Here is a 22,563-nt window from a genome sequence, read left to right as displayed (position 1 = left end):
CAGCCCGCTAAGGCCAATCCCCACGCTGCTCTCATGCTTGAGAGCAGCGCAGGGATTGGATGGGGAGTCCGTGATGCTGTCCCAGGGACTGCTGGGAACAGGAACTGGTTGCAGAGAAGCGCTAGACAGCTGGCAGCAGCAGTTAAGTCTTTTTTTTAGTTTATTATTAAATCCCCTCGCCGCGCGCTCTCCCTGCGCGCTCCACCTGCGCCCCCTCCTCCCCACGTTCCCCTTCACCCATCCCACCACTTGAGAATAGATCATATAAAATCATATTTCTGTAATATCCATTTACTGAAGGATAAACTCTGAACCTTTGGAGAAGGACGTCCCAACTAATGGCTAAAAATGCAGTTTATTGTATATAAAATAGGTATTTTAGATGTAATGTATTCCAAATGCAGTAGCACGCTTTGCACTCCTTTTTTTTATATTTTCAAATGGGGAACTTAATCCCCGGTATAAAATCATAGGAAGCAGATTTAAAGAAAATAACAACACCTGCGATCGAACCAGGGTCAAAAACAAAACCACGACGCTCAATTCAATTCAAAGATTCTGGGCAGGGTTTATATGTTGGCGGAGAGGAAACTCTGTTTCCCTGGCAGAGGACAGGTCATCTGCCAAATATTAAATCAGCCCTCTATGATTTCAGGATTTTTCAAATGGAAGGCTAAGATTCTGTATTAATGCCAACTTGAGGCAGGGTACACACTGCAGTTTAAAAACATGGGAGAACAGATGCATTCCAAGCAGATATTTCCTGCATGACTCCATATGTGATCATCTACAGCCCCTGTATGCTTTCTGTACTCCATTCCTTCATTTCAGCCCCATCTTGTGCATGAGAACCTGAGCAGTGGTCACTCATATTGATGGGTGCACCATCAAGTTTTTGAAGCTCGGTAGCAGAACTATCTTCTCAGTACAAGGACACCCGTACTCATCCCGTGTTTTCTAAAGGTCCTTGGAATGGAGAGGTGACAGTAATGAGTTCCGGGTGCAGGGAGGTTGGCCTTGATTTACCTGGGTCACCTTCATGGGTCCTTCCATGAAGAATGTTTGCATGACTATGCCAATGACACAAACTGGAATCATATAATGAAGTTTTTTTGGAGGCATGTAATAGAAAGTTACTCCTGCCTAGTTTCACTGTCCTAGACATGGCTCGGGGTTCAAGAAATGGTGAAAAGCAGCAGAAGGTAAGGAGACCACGGCCTTTGGGAAGCATGATTATGTGGTGTTCATATTAATATACTAGCATTAGCGCAGGGTTGTAAAAGCTCATGAATTAGGACTGTACTCCTCCATTCGCCATAAGAGGTGTCGGAGTTGGGGTAAAGTTCGAGGCTATTTAATGCCTCAGGATTCTGCAAAGGCAGATCGATGGGTCAAATGAGTGGCTCTGAAGCTCTTTTGTTTAACTCAACTTCTATTTATCTAATTCTCAAAATTGAATAAACAGTAATGCTTCCCCGCCTTCCCCGACCATTCTGCCTCCTCAGTCTTGCTAGAGGGGGCTCGTTTCTCCTGGACTCCCCTCCCTCTCTGATGCTTACATCTTAGACATCTTAAAAAATAGTCATACAGGGCACACGTGCAGAGTGGTCATGTTTCGTCTCCAGTTGCGTCATTTTGCCTCCTTGATGCCGTCCGCGGTCCTTCTGTTGGTGTCTTGACTGGCACAGCCTCGCCCAGCGTGTCTTCCCGCCTCTGCCAGCTGAAAGGACAGAATATTTTTCTGGTCGTGATTTGTGTTTGCATTACCGTGTGATTACCCTGGAGTATCTCTCCCAAGTATGTATCAAATGAAACTGTTATTTAGACCTGGCAGGTCAGGCTCAATGGTAAGAATTTCCTTTCAAGTAATGACCCGAACTCAACTCCTTTTATTAGTGTTTATATAAAATGTGCAGTTAGTCCACGCCATGAACCCGTGTTTATATTCGAGCAGAAATAATTACATTGCACTTTCCTGTTTCCTTAGAGCTGTCATTAGGAGTAGGCTGAAGCAATAAGGCATGACAGGCCGGCGCAGTTTGGGGTTTTCTGAGTGGCACGGGTAAATTGTAGGGCCGGAAGCAGGAGACCGACTGCTTCGACCTCGGCAGGGAGCTCTGCCTTATTTCTCTTCTGAAGCAAAATGGCAGAATTCTGTGGATATTTGTTCAAGTGGCCTGGTGCGTCACCGCGCATCCGGGAGAACTGGATTCTCACCCCGGAGTCTGCATTTTTGCAAATGTTGTGGGATTGTAGAGCAAATCGCTTTAGACATCTCGTGCCTCAACTTGTAAGCATATATGTGCAGCATAAGTGTGTAAATATGTGTGGTGTAGTTAAAAACACACCATGCAGTGTCCAGTAATATGATCCCATCCCTCTGCTTTACAATCTTGTTTCAACCTGATCTGGCCCGGTATTCGGATGTGTGTACAGTGACTGCATTTGATCTGTCCCTTGTTCAATAAAATGTTTTCAGTGATGCACTCTCTGCTGTGTCTCAGAGTTGTATCAAACTCCTAAAATAAAATTGGAGCAGCTACAGAATTAAAAACTTACAGTGCACGTGATTGGATTATTTTCTAAGAAACTGAGTGCCATACATTAAAACAATCAGTGCTAGGCACTTTACATTCAATTGAATCCGTAACACGTGCCCCCAAAGACAAAGAAGCAATAACAGACTACAAGTGTGACGTCGTCTTTAAGATGTTTCCAAAAAGCAGGTGGTCGATATATGATTTTAATTGCAAAGTAAGAAAGTTCCAGATGTGGCCTCATAAATAGAGATGCTTCGGCTTCCTGTTATGTTATCCTAAAGTATGATACATGCTTTTGTAGACTTCTATGCGTGATAATACCATACTTCAAATCTCGTCCTTGAATTCTGAGCTGTGTTGTGTCCGCTTAGTTTGGGACATGCGTGCCTTCAAGAGGTCGCACGGGTGTTCTCCACCGTTCCTGGGTTTTGACACTATGATTCTCTGGTTTCTTGATTTGGAAGCTGGTTTTATGTGTCTGAAGAACAAGCATCAGTGACAGATGAGATTCAGGTTCTTTCAATGAGGATATTAGGGATCAAAGGCAAGACTTTTATTTCTGCTCCATTGGACTTGGAGAAAGTATTGTCCGACACGTCTTCGCCGTGGTTGTGCCGAGCTTGTGTTTTCTGTGATTTTAATGTAAGTTTGAATGTCATCTGCATTGAGAGTAGAAAAAGACGTGGTGAGAGGAAGAGCTCTGATATAAATGTTGAGGAGGATGGAGAATGGGGGAGTCAGTTGTGCATACTTTAGTCTAGTTGTGGCCTATTCCTTTAAGAGGGTGTTCAGGATTTCTATGGGCCTCCATCTCTGCAGAGGAAAAATGCCATCAAAGACATGATTAGGTGGAGGTTAGCATTTGTGATGACTAGTGAAGAGACACACACGGATACTTGTGTGAATTGTGGTAGTTAGGAAGGCAGACGCATCTTCTTTTAGTGCTTCAAGTCGGTCGATCAGTGCCTAGAGCTGAAGTGTGTAAAACAGCAGTGGCTGCTCTTTAGTCCCGCTCATAATAATGATGATTAGATCTTCAATGCACAAGAACATTAGGGCTCATCAGGCGTTCTCACTTACTGAACGCATCTTCACAAGTTTTTACAGGGGACCCTGGGCGAACTGTAACCTCGAGTTTCACTGAGGGGCACATTACCTTTCCTTTCTGACCTTTAGTTCTAAATTTGATCTCGGTATATGGTTATACCAGCCTGTGTAGTATTTACTGGATGTGCAATTACTGCACCATTTCAATTTATGCACCTCGGAATGGTAGAAAACATTGAAACATTATACGTTTCCTCCTTTTGAGGTGCACCAACTTGGAATGTGAAGCGTTTGTCCACACACTTTGCACTTGGTGTTACCTAGTGCAAATTGTGCAGGCAAACACCTGCTGTTGTGCATTGAGTGACTGAGTTGTAACTCGGATATGTGTCAGTAGTGGCTCGCACAGGTAAGAGCGGTGAGCCAGGGTGGGGTGGGGGTGGTGGAATTCCACAGGCAACCGAGTCGGCGATGCGGCGAGCGCATGTTAAGTGGTTTTTATTAATTTATCTCTTTAATATCACTTATCCTGTCGTCTGTCGACTTCCACCATTCCCGCCCTGCCCGCCCCAACCGCTGTTACCTGTGCGAGCCGCCACTCATATTAGTGTTGACAAGACTTTGTCCACAAATCGTGATTTGTACAGAAAAGAGGTAAAGCCCCCAAGAGATATAACAATGCCAGGAGATGGTTGAGCTTGCCTGAGGCAGATCCGCGCTTCCTTTAGTTCTGGGTGCACGAACCACTGTGCTACCTGAGCCAAGTACCTAACTTGCCATCTAGAAAAACTAGCCTTGATAACACAGGGATGGGTAGATAATACTGACAGGGACCAGATATTCCCACCAGTGGGAATGTGGGAGGAGTTAAGTAATTTGCTCCATGAGAAGAGAAAGGCGGGTGGTGCACACACTTTCATTCCATTGTCCTGGACTGCAGATGCGATCAGGGACCCAGCGGGAGAAGAGTAAAGAATGCAAGATATTACCCCCATTTTGCTGGGCTTCTTCTCTGTGGTTATTCGGAGTGGATTATTCAGACAATATGTTTATGGTGTCACTTTCTTGGAGGTTTAGCACTTCCAAGAAAAAGACAATCTGCCCTCTCTATTACAGTGGTTACGCTAAATTCCAACTATCAATAGCCAAATTCCAACCATGCCATCAAATAGGAGTGCCCAGATAAGATGGCACCTCCTCATGGTGACCAGGGCAAAAGGATTGAGAATGAGTTCTTCTCATAACTCCTCCACACTCAAGTTTACTGCCAGGATTGGCATATCCTGTCCTGCAAGGAGAATAAAATAATCTTGTAATTTTGTTCTGATCCGTTCCCCTGTAATGTGTTTAAGTCCAGTTTATGCTGCGTTTCACGCTCATTGAATACTTTAAACTATATGGAGGCACCTGATGGAGTTGGAATCGTCACATTTAATGAAGTCCGTAACATACACTGCTGGCATATTTCTGATGTGGACTCATAGGGGCCAATTCAAAGAACTAATCTGAGACAATATCCTAAATGTACTACTTTTGGTATTCACAGAAGGCATTTAGTAGTAGTAAAGTTAGTATTTTGTCTTAAATTAGTATTTTATCTTAAGTTATTATTTTGTATTAAGTTAGGATTTTGTCTTAAACTAGGATTTTGTCTTAAGTTTTGGTCTTAAGATAAAATCCTAATTTAAGACAAAATCCTAACGTAGACAAAATACTAAGTTAAGACAAAATACTAAGTTAAGACAAAATCCTAAATTAAGACAAAATCCTAAATTAAGACAAAATCCTAAATTAATACAAACTACTAATTTAAGCAAAAATAAAACTTAAGACAAAATACTAACTTTACTACTACTAAATGCCTTCTGTGAATACCAAAAGTAGTAAGTTTAGGATTTTGTCTCAGATTAGTTCTGTGAATTGGCCCCTAAGTTTCATCACAGCTTGCCTCTTTATATAACGGTGTAAGTCAACTTTTAACCATAGCATGTCATCCCACCGATCTGGTGGTGATTGTTGCACTGTGTTTGCCACAGTGTGTTTCCTATTCAGTGAGGGTGTGCAGCACAGAGACTTAAGGTAGACCTTAGCACTTTCACCATTAGTGGCTGCCCTGCTCCATAACAGCTCGCATTAAGGGCATCTTCAAAATCAATTGTAACATGAATGAAGCCAACATGACCAGCTCCTCTACAGTCTGGTTGATAAGCTGACTGTCTACAGTGACTAACTGCACACCCACAGCCAGTGCACAATCCGACCGGAAGCAATAAAGTAAACAAAAAGAAGAAAGTGGGCATCTTCTCCGTCTATGCACCCAGGATCTGAAACAACATCCCCATATTCATCAGGAACGACCCATCCCTGCTCCAATTTAGGAAACAGCTGAAGATATGCCTCTATGTAGAACACTACATCATGACGCAGTACCCGTCCACTCCAGCTCCCAAAACCCAGCTGCTTCTCCAGTCACTCACAGGCTGAGTCTTTGTTTTTTATCATGCAAGGTGGTCTGCTGCCCTTTGGTTAGCTTAGCACTCTGCAAATACTACATAAATACATTGGTGGCGGCGTCTGGACATTTCCTTCCTTTCATCCATAAAGAGTCAGCTTGGGCCCCTAACCATGGTGGGCAAAGCTTGGGGCCTGCAGCTTCAGCTGACAGCAGGTGGGAAACATGCACATTATGTTCTTCTCCCCTCAGCAGTTCCTCACAGTAGACTAGTATTTAATGGTTTATGTGCAGCATTTGTTTACTTTCGTGTTATATTATTTTAGCGATGTATGTGTGTAGCGCATGCCTGCCATTGGAACGTGACCAAGATATATTCAGGGGACCTGACGCAGGCCCTTCTGTATTTGCCGCCCACCGTCCTAGCACAGTATCCCCAATGATGGTGAACCTAAATGGACAGCAGTAGCCCCCCTTCAATGGCGTCCTTGTGGACGCGTGTTTACACAGCTAGCGCTTAGCATCAGCACCTTGACCGCGTATGTGCCTTGGTTTTCTGGCCTTTGTGGGGCAGCACCTGGGCACACTTGGATTCTGATTGGTGGAGTGAGCCTCAGTGCTTACACAGCTGTGTGGAGCAGAACATTAAGGAGGAAATCGGGTTTTCTAATGAGGCACGTGGGCCTGGTAACGCTAAACTCTGTTGATAATGACAGCCCTGAGCAGTATTTTCAGTAATGGAATTAGTAAGTATTAGCAGAACAGATTTAATGTAGTATGTATGACATGATGATGTGTGCATTGTTATGTCGTCGCATGTTTTCGACTATAGGAAACACCCGGATTTAGTTGGCTCGAGGACGAAAACATGGCGCCTGTATTGAGCGTGGAAAGGCCATTAGAAATTAATGGCTACAGCTTCTGTTGCACGAAAGGTGAAAAAGAGTCCATTACAAGCGGCGCAAAGGCTGGTCTAGCGCTTGTAAAAAGCCCCTAGTTTTATAGGTGTGCGGGGAGATTTATATGTGTGAATTGGCACTGCAGGGCCCGTTACACGCCAACACAGGCAGAGGTTTAGAGGACTGCAGGGCGTTGAGAAGGATTTCAATCAGAGACCACCTGAAAAATATGGCGCGTATTTGTCCTGGGTGGCCTCCTGCAATATCGTTGCAACACTCGAGGCACTGTTTGAGAAAGAGAACAACGGAGGGGGAAGTGATGGCTTATATTACAAGTTGCTGAAAATGCAGCATGTTAGTTTAATTACTCAAGTCCTCACCGGGGAGTGTTCTTGAAGGCCATTTGTGGGTTAGATGGTAGGATGCCAGCATCACGCCAGATCTGGACTTTGGCCATGCATAGCTAATACTAGGAATCCAGACAGTTCACCGCTGGCTTACGATATTGACCTTGGTACTATATATGGATGTTTAGGTGATGTGCACTGTCTTTAGTTAGGGATCAGAGTCATTTACCCAAGTCCAATACTTGCTGCGGAGATCTGTGTTCAGCCCACAGGTCACAGTTCTGATAGCCGATGGGTTAATTCATCCGTCACGCATTTCACCATGCTCGTGTCAGCACACACCACTCGTGTAACCTCCAATAATACTGTTTCAGGCCTGCCAACTCACACAATGCCACAGTGTGTCACACAATATAGGGTTCCTTCACCTTGTGAGGTGCCAAGATCACACAGTGGCAAGGAAGACAAACTGGAAACCCCTGCATAGGGTGGATTTCCAGACTATCTTTCGGGGCTCTGAGCAGCAATGTTCATTAATGGGTTTGAAAACACCCCAGGACACAGATACCAGCCTCAGAAAGCTTCTTTTTTTTTTTTTAAGGAGTGGACTGTGCTCTTTGTAAAGGGGGAGGATAATGGTTGGAGGGGCCAAAAGTGCCTCTCAAGTTTTTCTCAGCATGAGGTCCCGCCCCCCCTCCTCTAGCTGTGAAATATTTTTCTACTCTCACTGGTCTACTCTCTTGGTGGAATATTTCACAGGATTCCAACACAGCAGAGATGCCCCATATAATTGAGTATCGCCATGCACACAGCATCACTCTTTACTGGGACACAACATGCACTGTTGCAAAGCAGAAGATGGAACGCCTAAAGTAAATCCAGCATAGCCTAATTATGCTATTATTTAGCTTTTACAGCACCTAGCAATACTCACTACCACAAATTGCCTTACACACACACCTATATGTCTGCTAGAAGACGTGCAAGCTCTTCAGTTCGGCCATCTAGGCTCACCCATCAAACTCCAATAACAATGCACTCACAGTCACAACTCACTGAAGTTGATACAATCACCTAAAATAGAAACATAGAAATTCACACTACTGAGTCCACATCTTCATAAAACGAATCAGACTTCAAAACCGATTGAAAGGCACCCTGGCTATGGAAAAACAATGTGATGCCATACAAAACAAGACTTTGTGCCATACAATTGCAAGTACCATAACATTACGTAACATAACACAACACAACATTGGTACCATTAAATATATAAATTGCTACTTATACTTAGAAACCTAGGTGCCGATTACGATGGCGGTCGGACCGCAACTGACTGCTCGTTGGTTGCGATCCAACCTCCATCTGCTGCTGCGGTCCGACTGACTCATTACAGTGCATGCGGTCCGATGCAGCAGGCGGAGGGACCGTCTGATGCTTTCAGTGCATCAGAAACCCTTTATAATCCCGTAATGATAGTGGCTCCGCCATCGGGATTATGATGTCGGTTTCCGACAGCCATTCCGTGTCGGCCTTTCCGACATGGAAAGACTGTCGAAAAACGACATTGAGGGCCCCTAGCTGGGCCCCCTTCCCTCCTTGTCCTTTGCCTTGGGGCACACCTATGGTGCCCCCCTAAACTTCCCTGCACCGTGTTGAAAACATCAATTTTTCAATGGAAGCTTGTGCTGCAGGGCTTTTCCGCCCACTGCACAAGCTTCCATTGAAAAGTGGATGTTTCTGACTGCCCTATGGGTGGTCACATCCAAATACTGTGCTCTGAACCGCTGACCTAAGGTCGGGCGGGTCCCAATCCGCAATGGTGTCGAGCGGACGTGAGTCCACCCAACATTGTAATAAGCCCCCATGTTTGTTCTAATACCAGTACTACTACTTATAATCTCACAGAGCCAATCAAAGCACTGCTTCAAATGATCTGTCCCATGGGTCTCCTGAGTCCGGCTGCCAGTTGGAAAGTGCCACTACATATAGGAAGACATCGGGTAGTTATGTTTTTCTTGTTGCTCTAGTTTTTATAGACTCTGTGCACGCCTCATACCATAAAACAAACACACCATGAGTCCCACTTTTTAGCGGATTTAGGGAACTGTGCAGCCCTGCAGCTAAGCCTCTGGGACAATTACTCGGTATTCTTCGGCCTACAATGCTGCTGATATTCATTAGAAGACCCTTTCCAGGAGTAAACCGGGTCTAACTAGCCCTGGGCCTTAAATCACCAAATGTCTGGTGAAATATCCGGGATGTAGCAATATCAACTAGGGTAAAGTCTCATGCAACGTGTTTGGCTTCAGAGGGACACAATGTACTTCAGATTAATGAAGGTGGGCTGGGGTAGAGAGGAGAACCCAGGGCATGTTCTAAAGATATATGAAAGGTATCCCTCCTCTAACATTATGGTTCAGTGTTCTTTTCAGTGCATCATGAACAGCGCATGATTTATTTATTTATTTGAAAAGTTTTATATAGCGCTGGCTAGACCCGGAGGTATCGGAGTGCTTTACATGAGATAGGACATTGTTTCAGTACATTGTTACATAGTTATATCAGTTCCAGTTCCAGTTACCAGCACATGCTTAGGAGAAAAACGTGGGCTTACACAATAATATAAGATATTAGCGCATAGCATATCCAAGACACATGTTTAATGTTAATGCTCATTTTTGGGTGCATTGGCCCAAGTACGAATGTACCTCAAATGTCATTGCAATTAAGGCCTCCTTCTGCGACCCGTGCAAAAATTAGTGCTGAGATAAGTCATTCCTCAAAAGCAAGATGCACAGACCTACCGCGGCTAAAGTGGCAGTGGCTCCAGCAAACTGTAGGAAACATGCAATCGTGCACTGGTATTGCAGCAAACATGCATTGATGTGGCAGCAAATACGCTCTGATACGTCAGAACAAGTCATATGATAAGGTACGACATGAACTCCTACCTGAACATGGTACTCATCGAATGTTGACTCGAGTGTGGGCACAGAACCATGTTTCACAGATCACTTGCAGGCCCAGCTCCACGTCCATTCATCTGCCTCTATCTCATACAAGGGAGACACACCCACGACTGACGCCATTATGTCATTGCGGGTGAATGCTTGCTTTCAGTCAGTGGCCCGCAGCAAGTTTGACATGTGTAAAATGAAGAAACTATTGTTTGTTTGTGGTGGGGTCTAAACCCTAAAAGAAGATTCTTTCATCAGGAACCTTAGTGAATATATGATATGCTATCCACACTTGAAGATCACACATGTAAAGTATTTCATGGACGCGTTCTGTTTCATTTTGTGTGCACATTTCATACACATCCTACCTTAAATTAAACGCTGCTTGTGCGTGATGGTGGTGAATCCAACCAGCATCTGGGACTGTAAAAATCTCAATCGTGAATGCAAGAGGTCCTCGCTAGCTGGCTTCTGTGGGCAAGAAACAAAGAATGTTAGTCCTTTGCTAGAATGGTTTTTAGTCAGACTTCTTCACAGCATCAAGAGAATGTGCCTGAATTTAGGAAAGTTAAGATTCTGGGGTTACTTGGAAACTCGGGCATCAGTCGTGTGTGGCAAAATTGACTCAAGTTCAAGAAGTGCCAGCTCTGCCGAGTGATGTGCTTTACGCAGGCTCATCCTCATCAAGTGGGTGCTGCGGTCAGTGCCAAAATCAACTAAAGACAAACCCTCTGTAGGGGTCTCCTGGACTGCCAGCTACAGGGTTTGCAGCAAGTGCAGAAAGAAAGCTTCAATGTGGCTCAATTTTGGCCTCAGAAAAAAGGAACACCATAGCTGCTCTTAGAAGAACAATTCCCGTGATTTTGACCTGACTGTGGAATAGCTTTAACACTCTGTGCTGGCCATCAAAAAGGCAGTGACACATTGCCTTAGCTCGTTGCTAAATGTTTTTATGATGTGATTCAGTGATCTTTACTCTTATGTCTGTTGTGTCCCCTGCTCTATTCAGGGCCGGCTTTAGCGCCGGTGGTGCCCGATACGACATTCATTTTTGGCGCCCCCACACCCAGTGGTCGCCTCCTCGAATTCTCTCACTTCCACCGGGCAAAAGCGCCCCACATCTCCCCAATCATAAATTATTGCTAAACACAGAGCCCGCCCTGAGGTGAGCGCCCCCTTCACTGGTCAGCGCCCAGTGCGGCCGCACCAGCCGCACTGCCCTAAAGCCGGCCCTGGCTCTATTTAAGTAAAAAATAAATGTCAGCTGCATAAGGCTGATATATAGCTGATCCATGTTGCTTTTGTGGTACCTGTGTCTAATGGGCTGGCCTAAGATTGTGTGCTCTGCCAGGTACTCGAGTCTGGAAACCAAAGACTGACCCTGACTCTTCCTATAACTTCTTACCCAAAAGACTGAACTTCGTGCAAATACGTTTACCACAACAGCTTTAACCATACTGTTCTTGCAACGTATCACAAGTACTCCATGCCACAAGCCGAAAACTAACCTCTTTATACTTCCATAGGCAGTTTCCTGCCATTGCTTGTCTCATTAGTGTGAAGACACTTTATTCTTAGATCACCTTGTAACTTAAAATCAAATTCTGTTGTTGGCTATGCAAGTAGTGCATGACGTTACTGACGCTGCCTCAGCTCTACCACCAGCCTTTCTCATGTACTAGCTGCCTGAAAACGTCCTTGTTTCCCCATATCCCAGCCGCCTCAGCTTGGGACACCCCCTCTTTCTTCACGCGTATCCTTGTCAGCGCCCAGATGTGGGCTTGGGGCGTTTGTTGCTCTGGCACCGGCCCCCTGTCGGTCCCAGCCGCCTCGGAGTGCGGTGTTTGCCGGGCACCCTGGCTTCAACCAGCTTCGGGGACGTCTTCCTCGGGCCTTTTATGTAATCCTGTTGCCTTCCCGAATTTGGCGCCTGTTTTCGGAGAGGGAAAGGATTAGAATAACTCCGTTCACTGTAATTACCAGGAAAACGCAGGCGGATCTGACACTGAAAAGCGTTTTTCCTCTGCCGATTTTTCTGTTCCAAAATAGCTAAGTGCAGGAACTCCTACACAGTGGTTAGTTTTGGGATCAGTGACTGCAGACCCCCTGGCTCGGATTCCACACGCACGTGTAGGAATTGGTTTTCTACTTCCAGCGCTCATGCACGTGCTGTGGTCGCCTGCTAGGGCCGTGTCCATGGGTTCGAATATGTCAAATACCTGGAGAGGTTCGCGTCGTGGTCTTCACTACTCTTGCAGCCCTGGCGTTAGGGTACCAGACATCCCCACCCCGCCCCCGCGGTTACCCACAACAATCCCCGGTTGTGCACAGGAAACCATTTTAAAAGAGAAAAGGTGAATGTAGTTATTGCAAATGGTCTGTCACAACTCGCGATCATCAAATATTATTTTCTCACTCCTTTTCTACTTTGCCCTCTATGTGATTTCATATAGAGTTTTGAGGCCAGGCTGTACGCAGCTGTCTGCAAGACGCATTTTTACTAAATAGTTTGAAATATGCACTGAGTGGGTGCTGGCTCCACCAGATGAATCATTTTCTGTCACTTGATGCGATTAGCTGTTTGGGGCACCATTGTGCCTCCTGCAGAGGGCTTGCATTGCAATTCTTTAGATACTATTTTACATCCCAACAATACTCTGAATCATCACACATTAAATTCTTTATCCCCAATGTTGTGTATGCAGAAATCAGGTGGTTGATTTCTACCCTGCTGCAGATTTTTATAATCTTTCACTCAGGAATTTTAAAAGCAAACCACTCTTATTAGCTTTGACAGTTCTTGTTCTCTACAATGGTGGCTGGCATGTAAGAAGGGTGGTGGGCAGGAAGGGAAGGGACATAAATAAATAAAAAATAAAAATAATTCCACTTACCTTCTTGGACCGACGTCCTCCTCGCTGGGGTCTCCTCTCCAGGCAGGCAGGCTCCAGGAAACTGCAGTAACCAATCCTGGCGCTTCTCTCATGTTGCATGAGAGCAGCGCCAGGATAGGATGGAGCGGCCTCTTTCGCCACTCCCGAGGACTCTGGAGCGCTATGCTGCCTCTAACCCAGTTGTCTTAAGCGGCTGCGAAAGAGAGGTTTAAAATGCACGTCTGCCAAAAAGACATTCGCACATTAAACTTAAAGTGCCCTGCCTATCACTGCTCCCTGCCGCTGCCTACCAGGAGCATCAGAAAGCCCCGCCCCTCCCCCCGCCCCATCCTGACGCTCGTCTCTGGATGGGGATTTGAAAAATAAAATGGTAAGAACTGAACCTTATTACCATTTTATTTCTCCATCTCTGGGGGCAATTTTTTAGTGAGGCGATGCTCTTCGCCTTAACAGGGGAGCCGCCCCTGGTTCTGCAGCGTTCACACAACCTCTCCATTATTTCTGAGCCATTCCAGTGGTGGAAGATGGGGGCCAGTGACACAGGCGGAGTACATTCTTTCACCCACAAGCTTATCTGTGCTCGCTTATGAAGGAACATGATAGGAGGCTGGTAAGAGCAGATTTCTTGATAGTTGACCTTTGAATTGTAGTAACTGTTGGTCTACTCTGAGGTGGATAAGAGATTTCAGACCTGTGTTTGGAAGGTTCTACCTCCAAACCTTTTGTATTTGTTGTGGCACATAGCGAGTGGGACATTTTATGTAACACTGATTATATATTGCGCACATCCTGCTATAGGTAACGTTTTGCAGTACCATTCTGTACAGTATATGCTCACCCAGGTTTTGCAGATTCCCTTATAGGCTGGAGTCTGTTTGTGAGTTGTAGTACGCAGTAGGTAGTGTGAGGAGATTTTTGTTGCCTTATAAGTTGGGTGAGTGTAACCAGAAGTCCAGCTAGGTGCCTACATGCCAACTGGGCTATTCAGCTTGCTCATTGCCTGAGAGTTTATATGGGTATGAACTAATTGAAGATATTCGACCCCCTCCGAAGCCCTGATCCCTGTCTGCTAGCTCATCTGGTACTTTTTGGATGATTGCGATGATTTCTGTTGAGATGTGTACTGTTGCATAGTCAGTGGTATGTGATGATGGTGAGGGTGAATGCTGTTCTGGAAACCCTGCTGTCCACCAAAGCAGTACATCTGTACTTTCTTTGTTGTAGGTAAGGTGTTTTGTCTAATATGTTGTTATGGTAGTTTAGTTCATGTATGTTGTTACATAATGGTGAGTGGTATTGCATGCACATTGACACATAAGGGTATTGGAAATGTGCTCATTTTCTTTTTTATTTGGTTGTACAGCGTTCTGTATAATCTATTTAGTAGGAAGCTGCGTTACGAATGTGCTCGATGCACACTGCACCACATACCTAAAATGTTTAAAGACATTTCCCCCAAAAGCCATTTCTGGTTGTGACAGTAACACCTATGGACGGGCGAAGGCAGACAGAGAAATGAGGACACTTGCTGAACCTCTCCTGGAGCTGACACCTTCATTGTTCCCTTCTATCCCACCTCACAGCGTCTTCTCCATGCAAGCCCCTGAGAGAACACAATCCACTGAAAAGCCAGGGCCATGGACAAAGCACTAGGAAGTTCAGTTTATGGTCCATGTTTGCAAAGGCTGCTTGAAACGTTGTTGTCAAACTGTTCAATGTGTGAAACTAAAGCTGCACCTGGTACTCTATGAAAAAACACATCCGTACAATTCAAACTGTGTTCATTTTTTTCTAAAATCAAAGTTGTTTCTCGTCTCGTCTACCACTGAGTTAAGGCTACACTTTCCTTTTAAAAATACACCTTGATGTTTAGTTGATAAACGTATTTTAGAAAAAAGCACTAGCAAAGCCGATAACTCACGCCTATGCGAGAGCTCTTGGCTGTGGCAATGTGTTTAGCCATGTTGTACACCAGTGTGGCTGCTGATCATCATGGCTAAAGGTTAGTGGTGTGGCATGGAGTGGGGTAGATTGGGGTAGAATGGAATGGGGGTAGATTGGGGTAGAGTACAGTGGGATTGATTGAGGTATAGTGGAGTGGGGTAGAATGGGGTCGAGTGTAGTGGGGTAGATTGGCATATAATGAGGTAGACTGGAGTGGGGTAGATTGTAGTGGAGTTGAGTGAGGTAGACTGGAGTGGAATGGGGTAGGGTGGGGTGAAGTGGGGTAGATTGGAGTCTGGTAGATAGGAGTGTAGTAGATTGGAGAGGGGTAGATTGGGTTAGAATGGGATGTAGTGGGTTAGAATGAAGTGTGGTAGATTGTAGTGGGGTAAATTGGAGTGGGGTATATTGGAGTGGGGTAGATTTTGGTAGTCTGGGGTGGAGTGGGGTAGATTGGAATGGGGTAGATAAGAGTGGGGTAGATTGGGGTAATGAAGGTTGCAGTATACTAGGGTATATTAGATTGTAGTAGGGACAAGTGGGGTATATTAGGGTGGAGTGGGGAGGATCAGAGTGGGGTAGATCGAACAGAGAGGGGTAGATTGGAGTGGTGTGGGATAGATTGGACTGGAGTAGGGTAGTTTGGGGTGGACTGTGATAGATTGGAGTGGACTGGGTAGTTTTGAGTGGAGTGTGGTAGATTGAAGTGGGTAGATTGGGATAGAGTGGAGTGGGCTATATTGGGGTTGTGTGGAGTTGGATGGATTGGACTGGAAATTGGAGTGGAGTGGGGTAGATTGGAGTGGAGTGGGTAGACTGGGGTAGATTGGTGTGCAATAGACTGAGGTAGATTGGAGTGGGAGTGGAGTAGATTGAGGTGCAATGGACTGGAGTAGGATAGATTGTAGTGGAGCAGAGATTGGAGTGGACTGGGATAAATTGGATTGTAGTGGGGTAGATTGGAGTGGAGTTGGGTAGACTTGAGTGGGCTAGATTTGGGTGAAGTGAGTTTGATTGGGGTAGATTGGAGTTTGGTAGATTGGGGTACTTTGGAGTAGGGTAGACTGGAGTGGATTGGAGTAGAGTGGCATAAGGTGGAGTGGGGTAAATATGAGTGAAGTGCGGAAGATTGGGGTAGAGGGGAGAGAAGTATATTGGAGTGGAGTGGAGGGGGTGGGGTTGATTGGGTTAAATTGCATGGAGTGGGATAGTTTGGAGTGGAGTGGGGTAGAATGGATCATAGTGGAGTGAATTGGGGTATATTGGAGTGGAGTGAGGTAGACTGAGGAAGATTGAAGTGGAGTGGACTGGGGTAGATTGTAGTGGGGTAGATTTGACTGTTGGGGTAGACTGGGGTGGGATGAAGTAGGGAGGGGTAGATTAGAGTGGGGTAGACTGGCATGGAGTGGGGTAGATTGGAGTGGGATAAATTGGAGTGGATTGGGGTAGATTGGATTGGAGTGCAGGGTGGTAGATTGGAGTGGATTAAATTGGGTTGGAATGGAGTGGGCTGGATTGGAGTAGAGTTGATTGAGATAGATTGTAGTGAAGTGGAGTGCAGTTGATTGCAGTGGAGTGGATTGGGAAAGACTGGAGTGGTGTGGGATAGAGTGGGGTAGATTGGAGTGGAGTGGAGTGGGTAGATTAGAGTGGAGTGGAGTAAGTGGTGTGGAGTGGAGAGACATAGAGTAGAGAGGCGTGTTCTGTTGTGGAGTGAGTGGCATGGAGTGGCAAAGAGTCGAGTGGCATGGAGTCGAGTGGAGGGGTGTGTCGTAGAATGGAGCGGCTTGTTGTGCCGTGGTTGAGGTTTCATAAAATAGAATGGCTTGTTGTGTCATGGTTGAGTGGTGTAGGGTGGAGTGGCGTGGAGTAAAGTGGTGTGTCAAAGAGCATTTTAGAGTGGATAGGTGTAGAGTGCAGTGGCATGTCGTAGAGTGAAGTGTTGTAGGATGGAGTTGCTTGTTGTGTGGTGGTGTAGGGTGGAGTGGCGTGGAGTCGAGTGGTGTGTCATAGAGCATTTTAGAGTGGAGGGGCATAGAGTGGAGTGGCATGTCGTAGAGTGGAGTGTCATAGAAAGGAGTGGCATGGCATAGAGTGTAGCAGAGTGTTGTAGAGTGAAGTGTTGTAAAGTAGAGTGGCGTAGTGTGGACTATGCATGGTGTGGTAGTGCACTGCCATTACAGACACCGTATTTTCAATTGAAATGACTATTGCATATGCCGTGACATACAAATATACTGTGCACAAACGATGATGTGTGAAAATGTCATCACCTAGTGTATTGATGTCCTTTGTTTGTCTTCAGATATTTGTTTCTACCACCCTTACAAAAAAGTTCTTCATTTGTACTGTTGTTATTCTCATATATTCAGAAATATCAGCACAGTTCATTTTTGTTGTGTGCTAGAAAAAATAACATTCTACATCCTCTCCTTTTACATGGGTACTCAGCAGGATTGTCACATAAATTATTTCACTTTGAAGTCAGATAAAGAGAAGTAAACACCAAGCTTCCTCAAAGACAGAGCCTGACATTTGTCCTCGGTCTTTGAATGCACAACAAATGTGACAAAGTAAGAACAAGATTTAAAGGCCTGCTTAGAGAAAATGAGTACTCAGAAGGATGCAGTAAACAAGGGATGCTCTTGATAGGGATGAACTCAAGCTGGACAGCCTAAAGCAAATAAAGCCTGCAAATAGAAAGCAAGCAATTGTGAGTAACAAAGCCAATAGTAAGCAATGGGATAAAATTGCATTCCCAGGGAACCTTTCAGAATCCCCACAAGTAGTTGTAAGCAAACCAGACAGCTGTACTGTCTGATAGCTTCAACCTAATAACAAGTGTACACCTCATGAACATCTTGTGAATAGAAGTACAATTCGGCACATTATGGCATACCTTCCTGCACAAAAACTATCCTTTAAGACAATTTTTTCTTTGTATGTATGCTGCACACATACACAGAGGAAATGACGAGGAGAAATAAAGATATTGCTCCTTGTTACACCATCCTCAGGGAGGTACAGGATTTTAGCACAAATCCATGTCCAAAAGTCTTTGTAGATATGTGTTTGTGTCAAAATCCATGGGTGGATGCATGGGAACATCCATGATCGACTCATGGAGCTCTTTCTTGGTACAAAGTAATGCAAGCCAGTGCATTGATTACTTTTTTTCTACAAAGCAACACTAAGCCATTTGCTTTGCGATGTAAATACCAAAAAGGATTTGCTTTGGGTCCAATGGTGCGTATTTTTGCCATTGCTAATACCCATCATCATTTGGGTGATACATGGAATGCTCTTGAAGGAAACACTCTTCTCCACCTGTATGTGTGAATCAGTGACTCTAATGGATAAGTTTTACAAAGAGGCAGCATATGTATGTGTCATGTAAATCCTGAGCTGAAGGATTGTGCAAGATCGTGATTAAAATTAATTTGCAGCCATGATTTTCCTTTAACATATTCAAATTGTGCAGCACCATACCTCCCATCAAAGCCATCTGTCCAACCATAAGAATGTATCAAAAAGCATCTGGGAAAAAAACTCATGACTTTAACATGACTTGAATGTCCTGGACCATCCGAGCCGTACTGAGAACACAAATCTGCCCTGGCAATTTTATCGGACTGGACTGTGGTAGGGGGGCGAGGATGGATGTGCGGAGCACTGCTGCTTATCTAAAGCAGCCCCCAGCATGGCTGCTTTTGTCACTGGGGGCCAATACTGCAGCACTGCTACAAAACTGGACCCCTGTAACAAAACCATCCTCCACCCTTCCAGCCACCCTGGGAAATGCTACGGCCAGTCCGGCACTGTGGACCATGCAGCCACACGGATTAAATGGTCCATTGTGATGTTTCCAAATCAACCTGCTGCCTTGTAATGCAAATGGTGTTGCAAGACAGAGCCATTTGGGTCTGTCAGTTCTTGCCAGTGTCACAGTGGATACTCAGTGGTCCAAAGCGAAAGAGGCATGACCAGTGGTTAATTTGTCAAATAAAAAGTGCCGGGGCTCTCCTCAGGAAGCAGTGCTAACAGGAGAAATGTGCTGGTGCAAACTGCCTCCTGACTAGAGCCCCGGCACGTATTATTCTGGAGAGGACTTGGCCTAATGGCTAGAGCTGCCGATTTAAGAGTTGAGGAACTGGGTTCGAGTCTCGGATTGGCTCAACATCCTGTGATTCTGGGGAAAATCGCATGCCTTCCAAATGAGTGTGTCCTTAATTGGTGCTGAGGATTAGGGGCTGAGCACCGGAAAGCACCAGCTCAAATTAAGCACTGGACATTACATGTTTAATGAACTATTTCTTAAACATTTGTTTAAAAGCACTAGACATTATGTTCCAGTGACCATTGTTTTCTTACAATTCTTCTGTGAAATTGGTTCGAATGAACTGAGAAAGACCAATTCCCATAATTACTTGATTGTTTATTGAAAGCCGATAATGGTGCTGTGACAGGGAATTACCTCATCGCCCCACAGTATTGGTGAGGTGACATGCTTCAGTCACATATTGCATAGTATATTGAATGTATTGTGTTTTCTATTGCAGAGACTTGGACAGGAATAATATCACCCGGATCACTAAGACTGACTTCGCTGGACTCAAGAACCTGCGAGTACTGTAAGTACAAACTGCATTTTTTACCCAAGAAACCTTATCAGGTGAGAATAGAGCCCTTTTAGCTGCATTACACCTCCTATCGGTGGTGTAGGGGACTGACGAGATGCTGCAGCTGGTAGAAGAATTAACTAAACCTGTTCTACAGTGCTGGTGACAAAATACATGGATAATGTGATATGAATTATATTGTCAGCTGTCGTGATTTTCACCAACATTTGAAAATTAGCATCCATTTCTGCTAGAGCAAAGCTGCCAAAATCTTCCTCATGAAAAATATAAGAATTTCAGCTTTGAAGTTTGCTTTTAGTGAGAATGTTTACAGTAAACACTGCACGGTACACTTTCTTTTGGGTCAATTTCTGAATTCTGAACAAGAATGGCTTAGTAACTGGGCTTTCTCCTGTAGAACACATGATGCCTGGAGAATTAATTATTTACTATTTATTTATTTTGACATTTTTTGTTTGGTTACTCTAGAGCATTGATAGAAATTCAAAAACTGGTTTGGCCTAATGAGAGTAAGGGGAAGTTTTAGTCCAGTTGGGTAAACGCAAATAACAGTGTCCAATATTCTTCAGCCACAACTCATGTTCTGAGCTGAGCTTTGTACTGAATGCAAATCTGATTAGTTTACTCCTAAAGAAGTTTTTGAAGCACTTTAAATTGGGTTCTGATCTCAAGTTAGGGTTTAGAGCATTTCAAAGTCTGGACCCTGGACACCCAGTGATCTGTCAAAGTATTTTATCCTCTTGGAGAATTGCTTGGTGATCAAATGGCCGGACATTATGCGAAGACTTCTAGTTGGGGCATAGTGAGACAGAAGTTTCTGCAGATATTCAGGGAGTTCCTTAAAGGTGGCCTTGATGTGGTTCCACTTATGGAGACATAGACCCATTCTTTTGGTCTGGTCATGTGTTTTTTGGGTAGAAAACTTTGTTATGGTAGTTCACATGCACCACGAAGAAGAAGCTCATCAGCTTGCCTTATAGTCAGTTCTTAGAATGGGAGGACATTTCAAAAGGGATGGAATAGAAACCAAAATCACTGTGCCAAAAATGTTCAATGAGGTCATTGGTCCTTTCATGGTTGACCATGACAGGCTATCTAGGTCTCAATGCAGCCTCCTTGTATACAGCCTCCTGGGAAAATGCCAGAGTGCCAGAAGGGCTAATTTGATTTTGTCTTTTGAAGTTTCGAGAGCTACTTATAGACGCCATTTGCAACTGCCTTGACCTGATGAGCAAACATCTGTACTGCATCAAAAATATCCTTAGATTCTTCACTTTTGGGGAGCTGAGGGAGGGAATCTGATCTCTGTCTGGCTTCAATGTAATTAAAAGACAGTTCATTTTGATACAATACTTGGGCACTACAATGAAATATGTGGCAACATTCTAGTTCAGTGATAGGAACTGGACCTCAGTTAGAATAGTACATATAACTGTCTTTAGTGTGTGCATTTTCTGTACTTACTGTTTAACCAGAGATTGATTAGTATTTTCCACCCCGTTTATTGATGCACTTTCCCCAATTTTAGTTGGATTGAAGTTAAAATAGTAAATCTCATGCCCTTGAAGTATGCACTTACCACATGTATGAAGGGCTGATGTTAGAATATTAAAGTTCACCCCTTTAACTTGTGTATGTTTCCCAATTAAACTTGGATCAACATTATAATTAGAGGTCCTGGTTTTATGGTATATTTTATTTTATTATTTCCATCTGTATCTATCCATACTTATTGTTCGGCCATCTCGTTGTTATAAATAGTTTTATATCACTTAAGGAGTTTAAATATGTTGTGGACATGACAGGCCTGGATATCTTTTTGTACTTCAGGATTTGTAAGACAAATGGCAGATAGTTCACAGAGGAACTAAGACCTCTTCATGTCCTGACTAATATCATGATAGTGCAAGGAACAAAAAAATGTTTTTGGATATTACACAAAGATGTCTACAACCTAGCAGACAAGCCCCAGAGTCCCCTAGAAGAGTCTTGGAGAGAGAGAGACATGAACAGCGAGATTATTCAAGAACAGTGGATATTCTTCAATTCACAAACCACAATGTGTCTCCTTAAACAGCAGCAATAGGCTGTTACTTTTTAAAAACTTGCATCAAACCTACTACATACTTTTACTAATATTCAAAATCGGACTTAGATACAGTGTTAAATGTTGTAGATGTGGACAACAGGTAATGCAGTTGGCTTAGCAATGTCTCAAAGTTGCAAAGTACTAGAGGGTAATATTTGCAATTCTTAGTAAATGATAAATATAATGATGCAACGCAAAAGTGTGTAGATTGTGCACTCCTTTTTTTTGGCATGTAAATTCTCAAATCAACAAATACAATGATCAGTGTGCTACGCCTTCAGGCTGCTGCCGAACATGTACTACATGTAAAAGAACAAGGCCAAGTCCCCACTGGCACCTTGGACAAGGCGTGCACCACTATAAAGAGATATACTTTCAAATTCAACAATTTCTCATCTCGCAATTGCCATGGGATTCACCACATTTATTTCAAATCATCTCTTGGTTCACATATTCTGTGTGTACATGATTATTTTAAATAAATAATGTTCAAATTCAAACATTCAAAACATATAAATACAGTAATCCAAATGACTGAAAAACACAAATGATCCACATTAAAAATCACGTGCCCAATGTATTTCAGGACGGCATGTCCCTTCTTCAGGGCCAAATTAATATCACACTAAGTACCTGTCAACTCAACGGTAAGACGAATCTTCAGCTCCAATGACTTCCAGCCTTCCAGGGGCCTGCATGGCCGTTCCCTGTACTGTGATACCCCACACTTCCATCCTTCCCAAGACCCTGG

At 44.2% G+C, this 22,563-nt stretch overlaps 1 protein-coding gene across 1 annotated transcript in view; it reads left to right on the top strand.

Annotated features, from left to right (window-relative positions):
* SLIT3 (slit guidance ligand 3) overlaps positions 1–22,563 on the top strand; it is a 1,010,870-nt gene that overhangs the window by 60,434 nt on the left and 927,873 nt on the right. The window contains exon 2 of the mRNA XM_085617848.1: positions 19,643–19,714. Coding sequence (XP_085473974.1) covers positions 19,643–19,714 — 72 coding nt within the window. The remainder of the gene's footprint in view (positions 1–19,642; positions 19,715–22,563) is intronic.

The sequence above is a fragment of the Triturus cristatus genome, chromosome 7, assembly GCF_964204655.1.
Source record: "Triturus cristatus chromosome 7, aTriCri1.1, whole genome shotgun sequence".
NCBI lineage: Eukaryota > Metazoa > Chordata > Amphibia > Caudata > Salamandridae > Triturus > Triturus cristatus.
The sequence above is the reverse complement of the archived record's forward strand: the minus strand, read 5'-3'. Positions and strand labels throughout refer to the sequence as shown.